Source organism: Topomyia yanbarensis, chromosome 3 (genome assembly GCF_030247195.1).
Source record: "Topomyia yanbarensis strain Yona2022 chromosome 3, ASM3024719v1, whole genome shotgun sequence".
NCBI lineage: Eukaryota > Metazoa > Arthropoda > Insecta > Diptera > Culicidae > Topomyia > Topomyia yanbarensis.
The window spans coordinates 342021871-342047541 of NC_080672.1; the positions used below are offsets into that span (position 1 = coordinate 342021871).

Below are 25671 nucleotides of genomic sequence, written 5' to 3' on the forward strand. Positions count from 1 at the left end.
TAATCGATGACTAAACACTAGATAAAGACCTGACATTTCGCATGTGTAATCAACGTGGTTTTTTTTATTCATTTCGTTCATTTGATAGGCACAAATGCGTTAGCTTGGCGGTGCCGAATTCTTTTGCTTTTACATTTTGAATATCTTAAAACTAGGAGGTTACAATGTTGAAATATTTTTTTTATAAAAAGAAAAAAATTATAGCTATCTTAACACTAGAAAAAAAATCTATATATAAGAGAGGGGGCAAAAGATTTCTTTTTTATGAAAAATTGTAAAACAAGGAATTCAATAGTAATAGTTTTTTAGGAAATATTTACAGTTATCTTAAAACTAACAATATAGTTTGGTACACAAAAGGGGGAACAAATATTTATGAAAAATTTCACAGATGTTTTAAAACTAGGGATACAATTCTATTTACAAGATGGGGGACAATTGTTTTAACGAAGAGTAGAAATTACGACTATCTTAAAACTAGGAATACGGAATACAAATTTGATTTTTTATCGGATACTTATGCTTGGTCATTTCCAAAATCGGTGTAGAAGTAGTTGTATCAGGGACAGGGGAGAGAAGGCGTAGATGGTGACCGGTAGAGAAGAGCAAAACTTGCAACTTTCGGGCAAACGGGTGATCAGCGAAACAAATTTGCGCCTCAGTCTAGTAGGTCGGATTGGCGGATGGTATTCTTCGGACCCGCGGGGAATCCTTCAAAGGGAATCCTTCGGACCTCGAGTCGCTCTCGCTTTAGATTTCGTAGTGATAAGGGCGACGGCGGTTACATAGTGGCAGTCTGGAGCTTATCGGTTCCACACGGCAAGAGGAAACTTCTAAAAACGAGAAATAAAAAGAGAGTTTTATGAAAGTATAAATAAAGGACATATAGGGGAAATCACGATTTGCCAGCATATCTCGGACTGGGACATGGGGTGGTCTACCTCGGGCCCGAAGGGAATCCTTTAACTGAGACCTGGCGTCCAAATACCCGGCGCATACCCAGACAACGTGCTCGATGTCGTGATAGCCCTCGTCACAAGCGCACAGACTACTCTCCGCAAGCCCAATACGCCGCAAATGTGCATCTAAGGTGTAGTGGTTGGACATAAGACATTACACGAATAAAATCCCGACCCACATCCATCCCCCTGAACCAAGGCTTCGTTGATACCTTTGGGAAAATCGAATGTAGCCATCGTCCAAGTTCACCATTGCTCCACGAGGTTTGCCAACTGTTGAGTGTCCTCTGACGACAAATACTAAAAAATTCGTTGAAGCAGATTGGTCTTTCGTATATGTCACTATTTAATGCGCCCACCTTTGCTAATGAGTCGGCCTTTTCATTGCCCGGGATAGAGCAATGCTTAATCAACGTGGTTGTTTAAGCTCAATCAGTCGTCGATTATCACTCCCAATTGCTTCAGTGCACGCTTCGATGCAATCACATGCCCTTCGATGGTGATCTGTATCCGCTGAACCCCTTTGCAGTTGCTGTCCAACAGCAACGTCTTGTGGTGAGCTATTTGCAGCTTGACCCGTTTATCCAGCTCTCGATCGCATCTATTGTCTCCGTCACCGACACCTCCATTTCTTCAAGTGTCTCACCGTTATTGACACATCGTCCACGAAACCAACGATTTTCACTTTCCTGGGCAGCCGCAGTGTTAAGACCCCACACTGATAGAATATATCCGTAAATCTCTAGGAATTAATTTCGTACAAACAACTTTCATAAAATATACGAATTTTTCGTACATATGATGAATCGTTCGTAGTTCTATCGAAACACTTTTGTTTATTATTACGAGTTTTTCGTGAAAACCACGAAATGACTTTCGCTAGCTTATTACGAAACAGCTTCATTCAGCAAACGAGTCGTTCGCTGTTATATACGAATATCTTTATAATATTTACGAGCACCATTCGTCAAACCGTCCACGTCAAAGGAGCAATATGGAGCAATTGTTGCTATTCGTCAGATAATTGTTGTTGTCTGACTATTTAGTAGTCGTATCCGTGTCCGCCGGTTGCAGGAAAATTTCCTGGACCTCTTTCGCTTCCAGTTGATTCAGAATCTGGAGTAGTACAGAATCAGTTGAGCCGTTGCTCGTTGATTTTGTATGAATAATTTTGAGTTTTTCTCTGCCTGAGCGATATCGGTGTTGTCAAACATCGATCCTAAAAGATCGAATGCGACCAACGAATTCGTTTGTAATATACATAAACGTTTATCAAAATAAACGAAACTTTCGTTCATCAAGCGGCCATTTCTTCGAATCACAATAAAATCGATTTGGCCAGATCGATTTTTTTAAATTAAAAAAAAACATCGATCTTAAAAGATCGACTGAAAACAATAAGAGGCCAATAAATACGAAAACTTTTCTAAGATAAACGAAAAGATTTCGTGCGACCAACGAAGTCGTTCGAAATATACACAAACGTTTATTAAAATAAACAAAACATTTCATTTCATTCACGAAAAATAATGTCGTTATCAACGATATCATTCGTGAAGTGTACATTAAATGTGTAAAATTTACGAAAGCTTTCGTTCACCATACGGCCATTCTTGTTCATGAAATGAACGAAACTTACTATTTACAATGCACGAAAATACTTAGTTGCAGAAAACGACGAATGAATTCGTGCATTGCATGATTTATTATATTCACGAGTTTATGTTATCAGTGCATCTTACATCCCATTCCAAAGTGTTTGACAGAGAATGGAGCTCTGAGTAACGCCCGCTGCAACTCGCATTGCCTTCTTTCGGTTTTCTTTGATTTTAGTCACATCGACGCGTCTTTGAGCTCGTCGTTGGTCACTTGCCACTCTACTGTGTTACCTCCTTCTTCTTCGCCGTACGGTGTCAGTGACCAGGTAGTTGAATCGTGATTCGGGAAGAGACCCTCAACGATTATCTTTAGCTTACCCGGGCATATTTCAGCTGGTGTCGACGGACCCTCGTCTTCGTCATGACGACTCAGTACGCGTCCCCCAGGGACTGGCGTTTATTTCTCAGCACAGCTACTTATGGCAATTGGCTTGCTAAGCTTGATCTCCTGTTTTAAAGAGTCCCTACCTTCTAGATACGTCGCTTGCGCTCCTCTCTCACTCTCCGATCTTGCGCTCTGAGCCCGCCTTCTGGATTTAAGACAAGCAGCGTATAGCATACTGAGTTACTCATTTAACCAGTAAGCTGCACGCCGTCTACTACATGGCCCTAGTTTTCGTGACATTGTAACGTCACAAGCCGTCACAATCCTTCTTGTAAGCCGTCAGCCGTATCAATGTACTTGATTCCGTTGTTCGCCGAAGTAACTCAACAAAGAGGTTTTCGTTAAAGGCTTTCGTCTTCCACTTTAGCTTGCCGCCCGTCCTTCTTCGTGCTGCAGCAGGGTTCCATTTAGAGCTTCCATCCCGGGAAATTATTTCCCGGGAATCCCGGGATTTTTGGATTTCCCGGGATTCCCGATTCCCGGGAAATTGTGTTTTCCCATTCCCGAGATTCGGGAATCCCGGGAAAAAGATTTTTAATTTATTCCAAAAAGCTTAGGTTCTGCGAAAGAAATTCTGTAGGAAATATTTTTACCGGCAAGCATTTGGAGTGAGTAGTGAATGCAGATTGTAGCGTTAGTGACGCGCGGTACTTTCTTAAAAAATCGGTGAGTGTATGTTACAAAACTTGGGATGGTTTTTAGTGATATCATTCTTAACGCAAACGCTATTTAAACAAGGAATGTTTCTAGAACGTCTGCAGAAATATTTGGTCGGTTCATCGAATGCATATTTCGTCTTATTTGTTATACTGTAACTATAATATCTGTAAATTTTTGGATGTATGAAAAGAAATACATAACGTTGTATCTGTCCAATATTATGCGCATCCAAACTCTTTGAATGCTTTCAAGGATGCAGGCAGGATTTTTAAAGGGATACGATCAAGCAATCCATATACTTGCTCGTAACAGGAAATCGATAATAGGCTCCATCCATCGCTGCACAGTTCGTCCATTATCTGCTTGATTTTGATTCACACTTAATTCGAAATGATGCTGATCTTACTGTGACGGAAATGGATTCCATATATCACGTTTTCTCATTTGATCGGAAATAACTGCACACTACCCTGAAGCAGCTCGATCTTTTCATTCAAGATTACTAAAGAAGGTGCTTTGCATTAAATTAATTACATTCCATCGTATCAGAACATCGAATTCGAATTTTGGACAGTAACTCCAGCAGCTGTGTTTAGTCCCAATTGTAATCGTATTTACCAAAATTTAGGTTATACATATAGCCAAGAAAAATCATCAAAGGAGTTGATGTTGCGTAAACTTATTGACGAGTTATCGAATGATTGAATGATGTATAGGCCACCAAATCGCCATTTTCTGACAACTGCCTTTAGGACAAATATACTTGAAATCAAACGGGTTTCAAAACTTTTCGATTTGTTCTTTTGTTTTCAAGAAAATCATTCACCTTTTTATTTTTCTTCTGTATTCCCGGGATTTTCCGGGAAATTTATTATTTATTTCCCGAATCCCGGGAAGCTGAAAACCGTCGGGAAATGGAAGCTCTAGTTCCATTGGCCGATGCGGTAGCGAATCGCCTGGTGGCCTCTATGGGGATACTTCTCTCACACTCTCCAGTCCATGTTCGCCGTCAGTCAAGGACTACAGAATGTGGCGAAATTTCTTTCGGTACCGATATCCGTTTCGTGAACCATTAAGCTCCTAGCTCCTCGCTTCGCCGCGATCTACTCGTTATAGTCCTCGGCGGTTGAGCTAGCCTCCACAACGTGCCGACAGGTAGGTGTCGAGTCTGCAGCTAATTTTCACTACAAGGGAATTTTTTTACAAGATAACTTTTGCAAATGAAACTTTGAGAATTTCATTTAAAATATTAGGCATATTTTTGTTTAACATATTCAATTTTTTCAAATCTCTCCAAAATATTTCGGGGGGGGGGGGTTCCGTCCCCAAAACCCCCCCCGCTACTACGCCACTGAGGTTGCTATTGAATTTCACAAATATCTTTGCTGGATACACGAAGTCCTTTCTTTAAATTTAATAGTTTTTTAAAATCATATACTACTGGAGACAACGAGAGACAAGTAGACTCTATTGAATTTGATAGTGCTGATGTAGCATTTATAATTGCAATTCGAGCTGGCTGCCCATTATTAGCCGTTCAAAAGTTATTGCTTTTAAAATTTTGCTAATTATACCAAAAATTACCCAATAACATCCAAGTATCAAGAGTTTGACCAATGAACTGTTCTGGAAAGATATGTATCTTGATAAGACCAACAACTTTTTTTAACATACTTCGATATTTAAGAAGTAATGTTGAATAAAAGCTTTTAAGTGGTCATTCAAAAACAACGGTCAGTATACCACAAATAGAGATTGTTAGTCTTCAGTAGAGCTGTTCGCAAAAACAAGTTCTTTAACATTTCTGGCGGCTTCATCCTATTTTTCATACATTGAAACAAATTATTGCAAATATCCCACTTCAAGCGAAATTAATCAATATAACTATATCATCAAAAAGTCTCGGATCTTCATAAAACATCTTAGAAAACATCAACCCTTGACCGTTTTCGCACGTTTTTGGTGAAAAAATCACTGTGGTGATGTTTATATTTTTGACTCAGCGGTCCCTCCAACCAAAATATAAATAGCATTTGGGAATTGTTAATAGGCTCACAAATTTGAACGGAAGGTTAGATTGATAATCAGATTAAGATCATAAGATCTGTTAAGCTTTGCAGAAATAACAACTCCGTGTAACATAGTAACATTCAGGATCCCGTTTAATATGGTTGTGCAGGTGGTGAAGTTTATTGGCTTTGGTCTTTCGAGCAGAAGTGTCATTTGATCATATTGTTTGGATTTTTTCTCGGGAATGTAATTCAATATTAATTCGTCAAAAGGGCGAAAGTGTTTTTTGTAAACAAACTTGTTTCGCTCATTAGTCTGGTGCAGAGTGGAATTTTATGAAAAATATGCGTTAATGTAAATTTTTACCCTTCGTAGAAGTAATTTCAATTGTTTTCTGCTTTGAAATTATAGTAAACTAGCTAATACCCATCGCGCGTTGCTGCGACTATCAACGAAATATGAGGAAAACACAATTTGTTCTAAAGCGCCATCTGGCGGGCAGATAATCTCCAACCAATAGCACACAAACACGCTTCAGAACAAATGCCTACTATGTATAAATTTTGACGGCAATCGGTTAAGACGTTTGGGAGTCCATAAATCATATACATACAAACATTGACTTTTATATATATAGATAGATAGATAGATAGATAGATTAAGAGGACCCATCAAAATAAAAATTTGTTTACAAATCTTATTCGCCCTTTTGTAAATTTAATATCGAATTGCAGTGCGCTGGACCGTCCTGTTCAATGACAATAAAAAATCTAGTCTAGTACCGGAGCACAAACTTTTTGTTTACACTCTTCGCTAGATCGACGACTGAGAGGACAAAAATGGTGCTGCATTGAGTTCTTGTCGACCGGTCTCACGAACACTAATGCGGTTTCTTGGTTGAAAACAATCCCATTTGCTTTCGCCGTCTTTGTTTATTATTTTCCACCAGCTAGTGATGTAGTATTTGTGTCATGTGACGTGCACGTACATGAGCCATTGAAAAGTCTATAGACCATTCGCTGTGTGAAGAGCTCACTGTACAATTCATACACATTCTCGTGAACAGGTTGAATGTGTACCAGGGCATAGCATGTATGAAACTAAGTTGTTTGCAGACAAAACAGCGTCACTGTGTGTGGTGGGGGAAGTTCGTACTGACACCAATGCGACATTTGTGTAGAATATACATTGTCGGGCAAAAGCAAAGCATGCCAAATGGACTACCATTGTTACAAGCGAATTTATTATACATTGGGGAAATATTTTGGATGTACTTATTTTGTTGGTTTGAACCATTTCGTTTTCTTGGTACCATTTTCTGTAGGGCGTATTATTTTGTATCTCCGGAACGAGAATTCTGAACGAAACAATTTGCAAGCTATGCAAGGATGACTGGAAAGAGTCTGCATTGTAATCGACTTGATGCACGGCTTTTGTATTATAGCGAATAAACAAATTTAAGTTGTTTCATTCATTAAAATTACAACTGGAACCACTGGCACAAGTCACTTGAAAATCCTGACATTTTGACTTATGGTTTGTTAATTCAATAAAACATTGAATTAACAAAGTTTTTTTTCCATTAAATATATCCAAAAACGGTATATTTGCTGTTTATCACATTGAGTTGTTATTTATTTAAACTTGTTTTATGCTAATTCTGCACAAGATAATGAAAATGAAATGACAAAATGAAATAAAATATAAAAAAAATGATGTATTGATGAGATAGAGTGTAAAAATCAGAAGTATGATTCAAGTGTATTAATCGTACTGGGGCTCTTCCATGTAAGAGCCGTTAAAAAAACCTTCAGTAAAAAATCCGGAAAGAATATAAAGGGCGAACACGAAATTATTGCGACACATTCAACAGGGCATAACTTTTTTACCATTGGGTAAAAATCAACCAAATTTTGCAATTTTTTTTTTGATGTGTATTGTTTACAAGCTGTCAAACTCGAAGTCGTGTTTTTCGATTCAACGAAAATGGAGGTGAACCAACACGAGTCGAGTGAACAAATTCTTTCCAAACACCTGGAATTTCCTGAACTGTCGCACAGGCAGTTGGGAAAAAATGTTGAACATTCACCATTCAACCGTCTCCAGAGTGTTGAAGCGGTTCCAGTAGCGGTTGACGTTGGGCCACGGCAAAGGAGCTGGAAGAAAACCGGGACCGGAGAACAAAAAGACGGAAGGAAAGGTGAAGCGGATGATTAAAGCAAATCCCAACGTCTCAAGCCGTGATTTGGCTAAAAAGATCGGCATGTCGCAGAGCTACGTCCAGAATGCGAAGAAGAGAGCTGGACTACATACATATAAGGTACAGAACTTCCCAAACCGCGATGAGCGGCAACAATCGACGGCTAAAACTCGGGCACGGAAGCTCTACGAGAAGATGCTGACAAAATATGGCTGCTGTGTGATGGACGACGAAACGTATATAAAAGACGATTTTAAGCAAATTACGGGGTTGGAGTTTTTCACCGGCAAGAGCAAGTTCTATGTGGACGACAAATTTAAGAAGAAGAAAATGTCAAAGTTCGCCTCCAAATATCTCATTTGGCAGGCCATCTGCTCTTGCGGACTGAGGAGTGAGCCTTTCGTGACAAAGGGCACAGTAAATGGCGAGATCTACAAATCTGAGTGCCTCGATAAGCGCCTTTTGCCGTTCTTGCAGCAGCAGGACGAAGCTCCGCTTTTTTGGCCCGATTTGGCATCATGCCACTATTCTAAAAGTGTCCTGGAGTGGTATGAGGCCAATTCTATCCATTTTGTTCCAAAGGACATGAATCCGCCAAACTGACCAGAGCTGCACCCGGTGGAGCAGTACTGGGCAATGATGAAGCGGGAACTTCGGAAGAGCAAGAAGACAGTCAAAGACGAGAAGGACATGTTAAGAAAATGGAAAAAAAAACTGAGAAACTGGTACCGGATGACACTGTAAAGACCTTGATGTAGGGCATCTAGCGAAAATGCGTTCAATTTTACGCTCAAGGCTCCATCGAATAACTTTTCTTTTGATTTTTGAAGTAAATATATGTATAAAACTACCCTAAAATTTTGGTTTGATTTTAAACATTATAAGAAAATTGGCATGACATTTTCGGTGTCGCAATAATTTCGTGTTCGACCTTTATCTGATTCTTACGAAGCGGGCGATTTATTTTTAGACGGTTTTCTGGATGGTCATTCTTGCTGACTCCTCCGGGGAAGAAATTTATAAACGATTCTTATGCTGAAAGATACCAGATACAAAACTATCTGAGAACGAGTTACATGGAATGAATACTTTTGTACGAAAAATATATGCACTGAAAAAATGTGCCATTTTTCACAAAAACAAAACTTTGTGTTAAAAATTTAAATTGTAAAAACCTATTTTGTAATTTTTTTTACATTTTGTCAACAAAAACCTAAAAAGAAAGGAAACATTGTGAATGTGAGTGAATAATGGAGAACCTATCGGTAAAAAAGTGTTTCTATTAATAAATTTATACATGCTTTTAAATTTCATAATATTTAATATACAAAACTGTAATTTGATTACAAAATATGATTTTAAGTACAATTTTAAGCCAAATAAATTTAACAAAAATCTTCCAAAATGCGATAATTGTCGAGATATTTGGAATCTTGCATCAACAAAAACAATTTATTCATGTAATTAGGCCCTTTTTTAAAGTTAATCGCGTTACCCCATCATAAAATGTCCAAAGTGCAACATTAAAAAATCTAACTTTCATCGGTTTAAAGACGCAAAAGTAAAAAAGAAAAAGGAAATTTGGATCATGGAGAAGCTTTAAATAAAAAAGTTTTCCTATCAACAACTTTCGACGTATTTCAATAATTCAAACTATTGGCAGTCAAAAATACAATTTTCTTTTTGAACATGAATCTAAACGCCATTTTAAATGTAACGCTCATAATTATCGAGATATTTTAATTTTTTTTAATTACACAATCATTTCCTTTTATTACGACCTTTTCATAAATCATTCGCGTTTCTCCATCAACAACAATAGGTTTTTCAAAAGGGCCATGAAATTTCCTGTAACTTTCCTTTGGCATCAAGGCGATATTGCAAACCATTTGAAAACTACACGAAAACAACCAAAATATGATTCAATTCTATAGTTTAATCATCATACTCTATGGTTGAATAATATTTTGATTGTTTTCGTGTAGCTTTCAAACGGTTTACAATATCGCCTTGATGTCAAAGAGAAAGTTACAGGTAATGTTATAAGCCTTTCGAAAAATTTATTGTTGTCAATGGAGATACGCGAATCACTTAGTTGTATTGTTAAAACATAATTCAAAATATCTCGACAACTTTTGTCATGAGAATTTTAATTTCAAGTGAGGTTTGGAAAAAGAAAATTATGATTTTGGCTGCAAATAGTATGAATTATTAAAATATGTCAACAGTTTTCGCTAGGAAAACTTTTTTATTTAAAGCTTCTCCATGATCCAAATACACTGAAAAAGTTTCTTTTACGTCTGTAAAACGATAAACATTAGATTGTTGACATTTTATGATGGGGTAACGTGAATAACTTTTAAAAAGGGCATGATTACACGCATTAATTGTTTTTGTTGGAGCAAAATTCCAAATATCTCGACAATTTCGCATTTTGGAAGATTTTTATTAAATGCATTTTGGTGTAAAGTGATACTTATTTTTTTATTCAGTTCGTTTAAGTAATAGGCACAAATGCGTTAGCTTGACGATGCCAAATTCTTTTTTTTACATTTTGAACATCTTAAAACTAAGATTTTACAATGCACAAATATTTTTTTAATATTGAGAGGAACATTTTGTACAATTATCTTAAACTAAAAATACAATTCAATATACAAGATTGATCAATAATTATTTTTTATAAAAAATTTACAGCTATCTTAAGACTAGGAATGTAGAGTAATATACAAGAAGGGGAACAAACTTTTATGAGAAATTACAGTTATCTTAAAACAAGGAATACAATTAGATATACAAGATGAGAAATGAAAAAATGAGACGCTTCAAGGCTATCTTAGAACTATTTTTACCATTTTTTTGTTAACCATTTTTGTTAACTACCTATTGAGTCAATTTGTCAACAGTTTTTTCGACATTTAATTAGCAAGGGACTGGAAGGTGAAGTATATTTTTCAATATTTAGAGCCATAGTACTCAAGGGAGAGCAAGGTGTTGAAGGGAGAAAGTTTAGAAAAGCGTGGAAGGATCATATATGCAAGCTTAGAGCTCACCGGCGACTTAACCTTTTGTCTGCTACGGTAGGAGTCAGGGTCTTTTGGCATTAGAAATGCGAATCACCTGAGTCTACGGCATGTCCGGACAAGCGTAAAGTAACTTGCTACGAGTCGGTTCCGACAGCATGAAGTAACAAGTTACTTTACGCTTGTCCGGACATGCCGTAGACTCAGGTGATTCGCATTTCTAATGCCAAAAGACCCTGACTCCTACCGTAGCAGACAAAAGGTTAAGTCGCCGGTGAGCTCTAAGCTTGCATACATGATCCTTCCACGCTTTTCTAAACTTTCTCCCTTCAACACCTTGCTCTCCCTTGAGTATTATGGCTCTAAATATTGAAAAATATACTTCACCTTCCAGTCCCTTGCTAATTAAATGCCGAAAAAACTGTTGAGCTATCTTAGAACTAGGAATATAATACAAATTGGTTTTTGTAACAGCAGCAGGCGTTGTATCAGGAACAGGGGGAGTAGGCGAGCACGATGACAGGGAAAGAAGAACAAAACTGGCAACTTTCAGGCAAAGAGAAGAACAGTGACATAAGTTAGAGCCTCAGGCTGGTAGATGGTAGATGCCTAGGACCGGGTTGACGGCGTAGAATACCATAGTAATCAGACCATCGACCTGCTCTCCCTTTGAATTCGTTTTATGCAGGCGTGGTAAAGGTGACGGCAGTCACATAGTGGCACTCTGGTGCTCCAAAAGGAAGGACAGGGATCTTCTAAAAACGAGAAATAAAGGTTATGGGCTAGATTAGGATATTTGTTGTTTTAATAAAAAGTTTGATGAGAGACATATAGGGAAGATCGCGACTTGTCAGGTTATCCCGAACTGGAACATCGGGCGGTCTACCTCGTGCCCGGAGGGAATCCTTTAACTGTGAGCGCCACAATATCCGGTGAACACCCAGACAACGTAATCGATGTAGTGATAACCTTCATTACAAGCGCACCGACTACTCTCCGCAAGCCCAATACGCCGCAAATGCGCATCTAATGAGTAGTGGTTGGACATAAGCCGGGACATTAGACGTATGAAATCCCGACCCACATCCATGAAGTTCCCCATTACTCCACGAGTTTTGTCAGCGTCCTCTGACGACAAATACTGAAGAATTCGTTGAAGCAGATTGGTCTTTCGTAGATATCACCTCCTAATGCGCCCACCTTTGCTAAAGAGTCGGCCTTTTCATTAAAATGATACTTAGAGTTATTTTCTGTAATATAATTGTAGTTTTGTATGCCAATTAGTATGAAATGTATAAAGTTATTGTTAGAATAACTTTTTTACCGGTAGGCTCCCCAGCATACAATCACATTCACAATATTTTCTTGATAAAATATCGGTATTTTCACAATTTAAATTTTTAACATAAACTTTTGTTTTTGTGAAAAATGACACATTTTTTTTTAAGTGCATATTTTTTGTACAAAAGTATCCCTTCCCTGTAACTCGTTCTCAGATACTTTTGCTGTTTACAAATCAATAATCGAACAAAAAATGAAGTTAATGCAATTAGAAACGTCTATGCCCATTTGAAAAATTGCTCTTGTATCAAAATGTTGCACTGAGCCAAAAAATCACATATATTTCATGTGAAAAAGCACATAAATGTTAAAAATGACTAATCATATTAGATTCATGTGCAACAATTAACATTCATACCTACAATGATGACATTCAAAGAATGTGATTGTCACATACTTCAAGTATTTTATGTAAAGCATGTGAGTATTATGTGAATGGACGATGTGAAAAAAGTAAACAGATTCAATATGGTGTATTACTAGCGCAAGGTATCCGAAATACAGCCGGAGATTCTCGAACAGTTTACTAAAGGTATTTAAACGAAAATTAAATCTATTATTCACATTAAGAACAATGCCATTAAAACGTAATTACATTTCAGAACCTGGGAATAAATAAACTGCCAGTTTTATTGGAATAAACGGAAACTTATTGAACAAATTAGTAACACAGTTTGGATTTTCGCAAAGCGCAATCTCCTTATTACGATCCTATTTGTCTTAACGCAGTCAATCTGTTTCGTACTACGGTGATATGTCTTCTTTTCACAGAATAGGTTCTGGATCACCTCAGGGTTCTGTTCTAGGACCATTGCTGTTTTCATTGTTCATTAATGATCTACACTCTGTTCTACAGTTTTGCACGGTTCATCTTTTCGCTGATGACGTTCAAATCTATTTTTGTTCGAGTGGAAATATTAATACATTCAGAGTTTCTAGATTGATAAGCCATGATCTTCAAAAAATCCTTCAATGGTCACAGCATAATTTGTTACCTATAAACCCTTCAAAAACAAAAGCAATGATGATAAGCAAGATCAAAACACCTCCTACTCCCCTACAATTATTCTTAGGCCAGGAAATTATTCAGTATGTTGAACGTGCCAATATCTTGGGAGTAATTTTTACATCGAACCTAGACTGGAGTCCCTTTATAAATGCTCCAGTCGGAAAAATTTATGGTTCATTGAAACTGCTAAATATACTAACAACATTGCCACACTTTATATATGGAGATTTTCTTTTCACGAATGTATCTGTTAGCTCATTGAACAAATTGAGAGTAGCCGCTAATGCCTGTTCTAGATACGTGTACAAAGTTTCCAGATTTGATGGAATTCACATTTGCAAAAATATCTTTTTGGTTGTTCTTTTCATAATTTCTACAAGTATCGATCATGCGTTACTATTTTTAGGCTTATTAGAATTAAAAAACCAGAATATTTATTTGAGAAACTGGTACCATTAAGAAATACAAGAGCAAGAATTTTCAGATACCTAATCATCCGTCAGCATACTATGGTCAAACACTGTTTGTGGGCAGGGTTACCACATATACAGATTATTCTGTATTTTACAAATTTTTCTTGATAATTTACGACCAAGATTCTGTATATACAGATTACAGATTTTTGACTAAAATACAGATTTTACAGATTTTCAGTGTAGATATGTAGTACCCAGCGTATTAGAATTTCGAATAACACTTAAATGGCACCCGGTACAGTTCAGATCATAAGAAACCACTAAACCGTGGAACAAAAGTGTCAAATTTTGATATCATTTGTTCTCCAGACAAAGATTAATTAATTTTTCATTATCAAAATATTATTTTTTGGGAAGCTTCTAATTAATTTTTGAATACAGATTTTCGATACAGATTTTTTTCCCGCGATGCAGATTTCCAGATTTTTTCACGAAAAATTACAGATTTTAATGTGGCAACCCTGTTTGTGAGAGGCATCGCATATTGGAATAAAATACAACACAATATTAAATCAAGTTTATCCGATACGAATTTCAAGCGATTGCTTTTGTCAGAGCTCAACAACGCAGATTAGGTGCATAGTAATTGAGAATTGGGGTAGGGATTAAAATTCAGAAGTATTGATAAATATTAATTGATATGCTCAAATTCTTTCGCCAAATTGTAACAATAAACAAGGCAAAATGTCTTACGTTACATGAATAAATCAAATCAAATCAAAACTGTAGAGAACTTCGCAAAATTGGAATCGATGGTGGAAACAATATGCAGCGATTCTATTTCGGAATTGTTATACCATTATAAGTAGTTCATGTAAATATATACATTTCAAATCAATTAAATGAATTCATATTTATTCTACATCCTCCACTCTTCTTAAACACGTACGAAAAGCATTTGAATGCTATGTGAAATGCAACTAAATTCGACTGAAACTCATATAAAAATAATACGGATTTCATCTAGAAAGTGTGCGACATTCCGATAGAAAGCATCTGAATTTCACTTAACATATACGCACGGTGTGTTTGGTAGAACAATTTTATTCAAAAAAAATCGGCATCGCTAAAACTTCAGCACGTGATAGAATGCGCTTTTCCCTTTCATTTGAAAGTAAAATTAAAATATTCTATCGGGGGCTCCAGAACAACTTTTTATTTTAAAGTTTTTTTGTTTGAAAACTTAAGTTTTTCAATGAAACTGGTTCACATTTTTGCCCCTAGGTAGTACTTTAGACATTCAAATATTACCAAAAGTGAGAATCTGATGGACAATTTCAGTGTGTACAACTTTGTAGAAAACTACATCGCGATCTAAAATCGCTAGAGAAAGATATTAAATTTTTATCAAAGTTTCTAGATTCGCACGGGGCCTATTGTTTAAGAAGCTTTGTTCCAAAAACATTTTTATTTGTAAAAAAATGGATTGCCTAATTTTAACAGTGTGCTCAGAAGAACTTGAATGCTAGCAAAGTCCCGCCTTGAAGGGTAAAAAAAACATAATTCCAGATTCCACCGTTTTATGCGCACCAATGATATTTTAGGAGCATGGAGATATAGAGAAGAGTAGATAAAATTTTAACGAAATTAGTACTCTTTTGAAAGATGCTGGGCAATACAGCAAAATGAAACAATTTTTTTCTGTCACAGATATACAGTAAAGACCCGTTTTTATCAGCCCCTTGGTGAATTTTAAGCTGATAAAACAGGGACATTGATAAAATCGGGACATATATTTTTCTGTCTTTTTAATACACCGAGGCTCTTAAAATATTCTTCCTTGTTCCTTAGATATAGCCTTGCAACCTTTTTTGATTATTTACTTTAAGTTCCCCTTAAGGGGGTCTGACAATGCAAAATTAAAAAAAAAATATATTTTTATTTTTGCATTTTTCGGATATCTAAGATAAGAAATATATGCCCAAGAAAGGATTTATTCGAATTCAACTTGGTTCGTTTGCTAGAGCCCATTAAACTACCAACTATCAATTTTCATATGAAGCTGATAAAATCGGGTCAAAAAACTGATAAAATCGGGGAGAGATAAAATCGGGTCTCCACTGTATTTGTTTCTTCTTTTTTTTCTTCATTCATTCTGGAGTATGCTTGATGTAACCTTGAATCCACCTTTTTGCTCGTTAGCATCTTGTGGGATATCTATATTTGGCCCAAATTTTAACTTTATATTTGATCAAACTCAATTATATATACAGTCATTTGATTTGATTGCGATTGAGAATCCTGATTGACACTGAACTGAACTGGCAACTCTGTCTTCTTGATATGTTGTCTTTGCTCTTATCCCATATTATGAGGGAAATCTTCAATAAACAGACTTTTATTACTTGAATGTATGGTACAGCCTGATATTTTCTTGTTCGTTTTCTGTTGTGATCCGTGTACAACGAGTAACGACTCCGGAATTTTTTCTTAAAGGAAATTATGAAACATGGTTTTATTCTTTTTTCTAAGATTATGTGCTCGATTTGGAAATAAAATTTGAGAACAAGCAAAAATCTGCATCTATAAATTCTGATGAAATGAATCTACCCCAAAAGATAACAAACATGGATTCAAAACTTGAAGAGCTTTTTTTTCTTTTTCAATCATCTTTCTTTTAATGTTGATAAAGACAAACAGGATTCTCAACCCAAAATTGCAATAAAATCCGTCGTTTATTACAATGACTCGAACTGTCTACTTTAGTTTATTCAAATATAAAGCTTTGTATTTAAGCCAATTGTATTTTACCAGGCAGGATAGGATCAGGAAGAAGGGTCATTCTAGTTTACATTAGCTATCCCCTAGAGTGAGAAAAGTAATGAAAAAGGCATGATAAAATCCGTTACTACATTAATCAACATCTTGAAAAAGTATAAGATTATCGAATAAATTTGGTCAACACCTTACCACACCTCATAAAGCGTCATTTTCGCCCAAGACCCGGTGAAATCTGAAAATATATTTTTTCTGCTGAGAATGGGACTTTTTATACATTTAAATTTATCTGAATTTACTGTTCATTTAAACGCAACATTTTTTTGTGAGTCCTTGTTAATCGACTTCTTAATCCATATGCCCAGCGCACACTTAAAAACTGATTAAATTTTAATAACTTTCTCGGGTTTTTATATCGATTTATAGCATTCTACGCACGTATATCACGAAGCATTGTAGACAATGGGATTGTTCATCAGATTCTCACTTTTAGTATTTTTTTAATGTCCATAGTACCAATTAGTAGCAAAAATGCGAATTAATTTCATTAAACAGCTTAATTTTTCAATCAAAAAACTTTAAAATAAAAAGTTGTTCTAGACCCCCCGACAGAATATTTTAATTTTACTTTCAAATGAAAGGGAAAAGTCCATTCTTTCATATTCTGAAGTTTTACAGATGCCGATTTTTTTTGAATAAAGTTGTTCGACAAGGACTTCGTGATATACGTGCAGTCGACGATGATTTTAATTTGATTGACAATAAAATCTTTTAGGTGTGAAACATGTAATATTTACGTGAAAGTGTTATGGAAAATATTTATATTTTTTGCATATGAAAAGTGAGTGATAATTTTTTTGAGTGTGCAATTGGCAGAGAAAATCATAGAGATTGATAAACCGAGCACAACTGCAAACTAGAGATGGTCGGGTTTCAATGTTTTCGAACCCAATCCCGACCCGAACCCGAGAGTATGAAAGTTCAAAAACCCGAACCCGACCCGAGCCTGAAATTATGAAATTTGCAAAACCCGAAGCCGACCCGAGCCCGAACATTTTAAAACTTGAAAACCCGAACCTGATCCGTACCCGAGAATGAAAATTTCGTAAAACCCGAACCTGACCCGACCCGAGAATTTTAAAATTTGAAAACCCGATCCGAACCCAACTTGCTAATACGGAGAATCAACCAGAGATCTCGAAGATTTTTAATTCTAGGCACCCGAGCTGGACCATAGGCTCATCTAAAAATAATAGAATCACTTGAATCTGAAGTAGCACTTTACGTATTGAGTTATATCTGCATATGGCAAAACGAATTACTGGCGAGTAGAATCTGCATTTATATTTACTATTATTGAACGTCGAATTTGTAATGTTCTGAGAAACTTATAAATCGTCGATCGAAAATTAAGTAAGATCGGCGGCTAACTCATGGGGAAACAAAAAGCTTAATGGTCACAGTTTGAAACAACCTTGCTTGTCGTACTTAACCAAAATTTCTAATTTGTTTCCAGAAATCATCCCTGCAAGGCAGTTTTGTATAATTAATTACATGTATTAAATTAAGCTATGGCAATCGGCAATTCGTATTCGCAGTTTACATGACGTCACCCACGTTACTGGTTGGTACGGTCAAACTTGTATCGAAGGGTATCAACCAAGATTCCTTGACGCGTTCTTGATGTCCCATCATTAGCGTTAGGGCGATCTATGATGAGGTATCTAAGTTATTTTATGCTTCAGATTATACGGTAAGCGCGCCAGTAGAGATGCTTCGACATCTCCAATGGAGTTCTCGGAACGACTCCAAACTTTTAAAAAACCGTTAATGGCTTCAACAGAACACACAAGATTTTTGCGAACAATTCCTTAAGTTCGTGGAAATTCGTGTATTTTCATGAAGGTATCCGGATCATGCAACGGCTCAGCCCAGGTTCATGATCCGGATTCCTTCCTTTCATATATGTACCACTGATTTGATAGTGGTGCTATTATACCATCACCATGTATTATGAACAACGAAAAGTGGCGGAAGTGAAGTTAAACTAGCTTTAAGTCTGATGGAACAATAAAATAGAAAATAAATTTGGCTTAAACTATCTGTTTAAAAAAAATAATGTGCCCATTTTAAATTTGAGCCGCCATAATGCCACCAAAGTACCATCAAATTTGTGAGTTCAAATCCTAGTTATTCGTTACAGTTTATTTTAATTGCAAGCAATCTTTATCACAAATCAATTTGATGATTAAACTTCCGTTAAAACAGGTACAACCTATTAGTTTCATTTTACCAACTTAACAGTGCTCGCTTAAAGTTTGTTTGGGGTGTCAATGTACCCCACAAAACCATTTAGGTTAGTGTTTTGTCATAATTCGGAAAATTTATTATATCTTTTTTAAAAGCAAAATATCAATAGGGGAGACTGAGGAGACTTGATCCCCTTTTTTATTTTTCAATCCTACTCCGTGAAATGATACAAAAACTATGTATTTTTTGTAGTTTTATATTGTTTCTAGGGTTGACTGATAATCATAAAAAAATTACATGGATATATTATACTGGACATGAACTATGAGCATTTTTGGAAAACAACAAAAAACTGGAAAATTCTTTGATTAGTGGAGACTCGATCCCTAATTTGGGGACACTTGATTATTTTTTGAAAACGTGTTTAAAAGAGCATGTAGGGTAATAAGCCTATTTTTACCCTTTTTCTATTATCATCTTACCCCTCTGAAACCTTTGGTTAGAGCAGCGTCTGCCATCTTTGCTCAACGCATTGGCTCAAATGGTGTTGCGATAATTGGGGTACTCGATTAGAGTTTTTGCTGCGCTCAAACAGAAGATTTTCACCATTCTCAAGACAATTTTGTTATTATATTGGCTCTTAATAAGAGGCGAATGACCTTAAGGCAAAAACGTCTATAATCGAAATAAAAAATGGATCCTAATAACAAAGCAAAGAAGCTGAAATAATAAAATTAATAATGAAATAATGTGGTACCCTCCCTAATAGGACAAAAATAGGTACCTAACTCCATTCAATGTTATAAATGTATTGTGGTATTGATTAAATTGTTGTGATTACATATTACAATTTTTGTTACTACATATTACGCATCTCTCCCAAGATTTTTTTTTACAAATTCCCCAAATCTCTGTGCAATGTCGTTATTATGGTTGAGGAACGTCAAATGTGGGATGCATGGTTGCTACGTATACTGTAGTAAACAATTACAGTTAAGTTTCTGTACGATGAAGCGTTCATTTTTGACAGTATTTTTTTGTTATTTTATGGCAACAATGACTTCAATTGTTCTGGTGTGAATTTGGTTATTTTCAGTTGTGTATGAAGCATGGCGAAGGGGATCAAATCTCCACAAATTTGAAGGGATCAAGTGAACCCATAGCATCTATTTCAGCAAACTTTTGTACAAGTATAGTTGAACAAAAAAATCTGCTCAATCATAACGTATTCATATAATTGACATTCTCCTGTAATTCTGTATGCAAAAATATAGTATGTAGTGGGTGACTTTATCAATTGTATAAAAGTTTGAAAATTTAGAAAATAAATCTTCTTCAGTTCTACCGACATTTTTTTCTTTGAATCGATAAAAATTCGGTAACACATGTCCAATTTATTTTTTTGTGTTAAAAAAACTTATGTTTAGATAAAACTGCGCAACTTTCTAGTATATTCGATTAATGTATTCTGATCCGCCTTTGAGTTACAATGATGGGATCAAGTCTCCCCGGGGATCAAGTCTCCTCAGTCTCCCCTACATAGTAAGCGAGAAACTTATGTAAAATTGTATAAGTTCCAACTCTGCCGAATTATAGAATCTGTTATTTGATATAACAAAGCACTATAGCAAAGTAACTAGAAAATGCGCTTGGATCGGTATCGTAATTTTTGCTTTTGCGGTGAAAGTGGCAAAACACATTCGTGAATATGATTTGTATATAGTATGCAAGACGCACCATCATCTTCTGTAGCCCAGGCTCTGGTGGAACATACTAACTTTATATACACGTACAAAGCACCGGCTCTACCTGTTCCTTCGACGTCTTCCTGTTTCATCTCCGTTACTGCATATTGCTGTATTTTTACCGTTTGTATTGGTGTTTGGTGTTCAAAAAAGCATCGAAATAAATACACTTTTTGACCGGTTTTTGAGTAATTTTGTTCAAAAGTAATTTTAATAATCTTTCCAACGCCGTATAGATGGTCAAAATCGGTTTGAAACTACCGGAGTTATAGCAATATAAAGGAAAAAGGGAATTTATACGTATTTTAAAGACTTGTTCTATATAAAATGAAATAATACACTACTAAATAGTCAAAACACGAATAACAGGTTACTGTGCGAATGATTTTAGAATAAAACTATCCAATTTAATTACAAATTTAAAAAATATTAGACATATTAGAGCGATTTTAGTTGTGGGGTACGAATGTACCCCACAAAACCTTTTACGTAGAGAAAAAGTCACTGCGGCCTATGTATCGATTTTAAAGTACCTGTCGAAATTTATATTCCACAATAGAAAGTTGAACTGATATTTTCCAATAAACTCCTGTTGACTTGGTTTATTACTGATTATCATGAAAAATAAATCACAAAGAGATTTTAGATGTGAAACACGTATTGTTGAATGCTCTCTTATGAATGTTCGTTCAAAAAACTAATAATTCAGACAGTTTGCGAATCTGAAGAGACGGAATTTTATTCAAGAATGAAAAAATACAAAATTTGAGCACCACAAAATACGACGAATTCTGGCGATTCAAATGTGCTAACATTTGGTATGGTTGTATGTGTCATCCATTCGTATCACGAAAACTAATTCACTACTACAAAAAGAGACTGTGTTTTGTGTACAGACAAAAACAGCATCAAGAAATGGTTGGGCTGTTTTATTCAAAACCCGAACCCGACCCGACCCCGATAATTTGGATTTTAAAAAACCCGAACCCGACCCGAGTCCGAAAGTTCAAAATTTCAAAAACCCGGACCCGACCCGAACCCGAGAATTTCAAATTTGAAAACCCGGAATCCGACCTGAACCCGAGAAGCTTAAATTTACAGAACCCGACTCGAAACCCGTCGGGTTAGGGTCGGGTCCGGGTTTCGGGTCCAAAAACCCGAACCCGACCATCTCTACTGCAAACGTGCAAATCGACGATGATCATATTTTGCGGTCGGCCGGTTTCTCGTAGAATCGCTCTCCATGTAAACATGGAGCCTAGCAAGTCTTGCATTTTCTAGCGACATCAGGGATTGTCATGGTCGGTTGACCTTTTCATTATTAAATATTCATTATTTATATATTCCTTGTTTAGACGTGAGTCTTTGTTTTTTTCTTTTTCAAGGATTTTTTATGAATGTGTCCACTGGAAAACAGACAGAAAGAATGACCAAAACGGTGAAAATGAAGAAACGGTGAAAATTCACCTTTATTGGAAAGATATGTCCTCAAGCAGGAATCGAACGTGCGATCTCCCAGTCTCTAGTTGACGATCTGCTTATGGGAGACAGTGGGGGTCGATGGGTCAATTAGGAGGTATTGAAGGCTGCGACGGTGATCACGAAACTGTTAGGAACATGTGATGGCATCATCACAGTTCCTCGATGGCGGAGTGGTTAACGCACCCAACTAGAGATTGGGAGATCGCAGATTTGATTCCTGCTTGAGGATATATCTTTTCTCAGTGTTTCCAATAAAGGTGAATTTACACCGTTTCTTCATTCTCACCGTTCCGGTCATTCTTTCTCTGTCTGTTTTCCAGTGGACACGTTCATAAAATATTCATTATTTCAACTGCCTTTGTTTTGGAATTGATTCACTAACGTTTTAAAATTTCGTTCAGTTACTAGTAACTATCTCGAGTCATCATGCTGCTTGGTTTTGCGGACAAGTTCATGTATACATTCCATTTTTAAGCCCCTTCCGAAACAAAATCCTGGTTATGTGCCTGATATCTGCATTAGTTATTAGATATATACTTTATTTTGTAATTATTGAAATGGAACACCGTGCAGCTCGCTTCAACATCTATCGCCCAATAAATCTGAAAGAACACATCGATAGAATAAAAAATCAGTACGACACAGTACAATATTTACCATCGCTCATACCGAACAATACAGTAATCCGACAGACAAAGTAAGATCGAGGTCATCTGTATGCATTGTGCAGAATATTACGCCGTTCGATGCATGCTATTTACATTTTACCTGTTTACCACATCATGAGAAATGCATACCAAAGATGACTGCAGTGCATGCAAATGCTTCATTTATCAACCCCGAGAAGAAAAGAAAGACTAACATTCCGTCCCCCTTCCCCCCACAAGATGCTTACGTGCATCAAGGTTTTACTTGGGTACCACAGTCTCTATTCTTCTCGGAAAGAATGAAGAAATGCTTGCAGAATGTTTCCGAACTGGGATGAGAGAACCTCTGAATAATGTGCTACGTCTGATTGCTGCGGTACACAAACTTACAGCTCCTATCTGATCTGGAATAACTCGACCGGCACACGGTAAATGAATGCATATTTTAGTTAATTCACCGGAAGGTAGAGTGTGCATTCGGTCGATTTATCCGCACAGGTGCAACCAACTCCGTCCGTCCGGCATATCAAATTGACTCCAAATCTGCTCCACATATCTGTGATACTAACCCAACTAACCCAAAATTATTACCATTTTCCGTTTCCGTCTCTTTCTCGGTCGTCGGTTCCGTAACGGCTTCGTGGTACAACTAACAACTTGCTCTACTAACTCTAACCACTACCTAATTCACGTCTCCACCACACACACACACCCGCAAACAGCTGGCCGTCTCCATGCTATGGCGGCATACGGTGACCCTTCGATGATCTCTCCTCCGTCTTCCATTTCGAACGGCCCAGAGCCTCAGTTACCGCCGTTACCGCCACCGTTACGTTCGACGCAAGTGCTACAACCGCTGTCAGTGTTCCCAGGTTGGTGATCTACAAAACAAAACAAACAAAATAAAAACGGATCTTTTGACGCCGGTACCGTAGACTCGTAGTGGTTGAAAAAGTTTCGTTTCTAAATATGATACTCAAGCATGCTCGGTGTATGTGTGTGTTTTCTTTCCCATCTCTGCGAGCGATAGTGATTTTTGATTTGGTATAATTTCATTCAAAGTGTTTTTTGCTTCAAGTATGAACCCATGTAAGTATTATTTATGATTTTGATTTGTTCATTTTAGTCATTTCGAAGCATTGAGACAAATTCGACGCTTACATCATTATGTACATTCGCATGACGGCGTGCAGAGATTGGCTGAACATTTTCATCTAATTCAGTTCTCTATTGTTCCAATTATTCAATCACCATCTAATTGTTTCTTTTTCTTTCACCATCTAGTATCAACCTTGAGACACGAAGCCACGTATGATTATGTCTTTGGAGGGCCACTGGACTCGCAGGCCCTGTCATCAACGCTTAAGCTGACCTCACCTCCAATACGACTGCGCCCAGACGGTGAGTTTTTTCTTCTTCTTTTACACATCAATCCAAAGTATTTGCTCGACCTGAACCTGCAGTTGTTTTTTTTCTGAAAAATGTAAAAAGCTTTTAGATAACGTGACAAGGCATTATATTCGAAACTTTTCGAATATTCTAACGGATTAGTTATAATTAATTGTTCAACAATATTCCATATTTAACTAAATAACCCTAGGAGCACTAATATCCATTATCGTTTTCAAAAAACATTCCATTCACCCTATAATAATTAAACCGACTTGAATGTTCGCCATAACAACCGTTTTGAGTTTAATTTCCCTCACCCTAATGACTTCCGTCCTAATGTTATGCGAATTGTCCCAAAAACCCAACTTTGCTCCCTTTCACCTAATTGCAATCGTCTGCCGAATAGCCTCTCAGCCAATAATTTCCCATCCGACCCGAGCCCTTATCAGCAAGCAATCTATAGCAAATTCCCAGTTGATCAATATTTATTGATCAATTTCAATGTTATCAACATTACTGTTCTACGACCCGGAACTCAATCCCAGATTGGCATTCTTTCCGACCCAGTCTGTTCCTTATAGTCAGCGTCCCGATGGTGGTGGTGGTGGAAGGAACGTGACTAGGACAACACAGACCGGCTGGCGGCTTCCAGCATCGATAACGTGAATAGTCGATGACCTTCTCCTGCCCGGTCATAGTTCCAGCTAGCCAGGCAATGGCCAATGGCGCCGGTCGACTTGCAATATTTAGCAGCAATTCTCGATTGCTTCCCGGCTGTGCTCTGCTTCAACACAAAACCGGGCACCGGGTCTGAGTGATACACTGAGGCAAGAAAAGTAAGAAAGATCGGCCTCTCAAAAGGTCATGCTGACTGAGCTGACTGAGATCCGAAAAGTCAGGCGGAGAGTTTTAATTTAAATTAGTAGACCGTACCCGGAGCGAAGAATTCGGCAATCTAAAATTTATAAACATTTCCTTCCATCCTACGGGCACAGTGAGTGAATTAACTTTTCAGCCTCTTTCCTTGCCGCAACTTACGAAGAAAGGACTTTTGACTGTAGCTTTGAGTTTTATCGCTCTATTTGTTCATCAGCTCGGTTCATTTCGTAGAGTATATTAATCTAAGATTTTGATGCTTGATTTCGACCAAGTCGACTCGAACCGGTCGATTCGGTCGATGGTTTAGCATACACTAACCGGTGACAGGATTAGGCACGGTACTTGGCTCGATTTAGGGAAGGATGCTTCGAGAGATATTTATTCAATTGAAGATTGCGTAGGGCGGAGCGGATACGCATCGGTACACTTCTTAGGTCCGGATTTTATTTACACATCAGAAGAGAGGAGCTATGCAAGCATCTTCGAAAAACAACTGGTGTCTGATTTTGACCTAATGGTTTTGACAGTTGTCTCGGTCAATCATGTCTTCTGTGGAGAATGAACGGGCTCTAGCATGGTGAAACAATCGTGTCCTATGTATTGTCACTTGACCGCCCATAAAACCATAACAGTGCCATTCACATTTTTGTCAAAAATGTATTATTCAAAAATTAGGATGGTCAGATACAAAATGGTTGGTAAATCGGTAAAACTTTTTATTAGATGTTCAAATCATGTTTCTGTTGCAAGTTCAATTCATAAAGAATAAAGAAAAAATATTCACTCAAACTTTTTAGCGAATACGAATGCGAGTTTGATTGAGTCTCAAGTGAAGAA

General features: G+C 36.9%; 1 protein-coding gene across 21 annotated transcripts in view; it reads left to right on the forward strand.

Annotated features, from left to right (window-relative positions):
• Positions 1–25671, forward strand: part of LOC131693700 (glucose transporter type 1) — a 704006-nt gene that overhangs the window by 395958 nt on the left and 282377 nt on the right. For 19 of the 21 annotated variants that reach the window (XR_009306301.1, XR_009306302.1, XM_058981755.1 and 16 more), the window contains 2 exons: positions 23286–23435; positions 23848–23964. The exons of 1 other annotated variant lie outside the window; for it this stretch is intronic. Coding sequence is in view for 18 of the 20 variants with exons in the window: in XM_058981755.1 (XP_058837738.1) it covers positions 23303–23435; positions 23848–23964 (250 nt within the window). In the remaining 2 variants the exon portion in view is untranslated. One more of the 21 variants, XM_058981760.1, reaches the window with a different exon arrangement.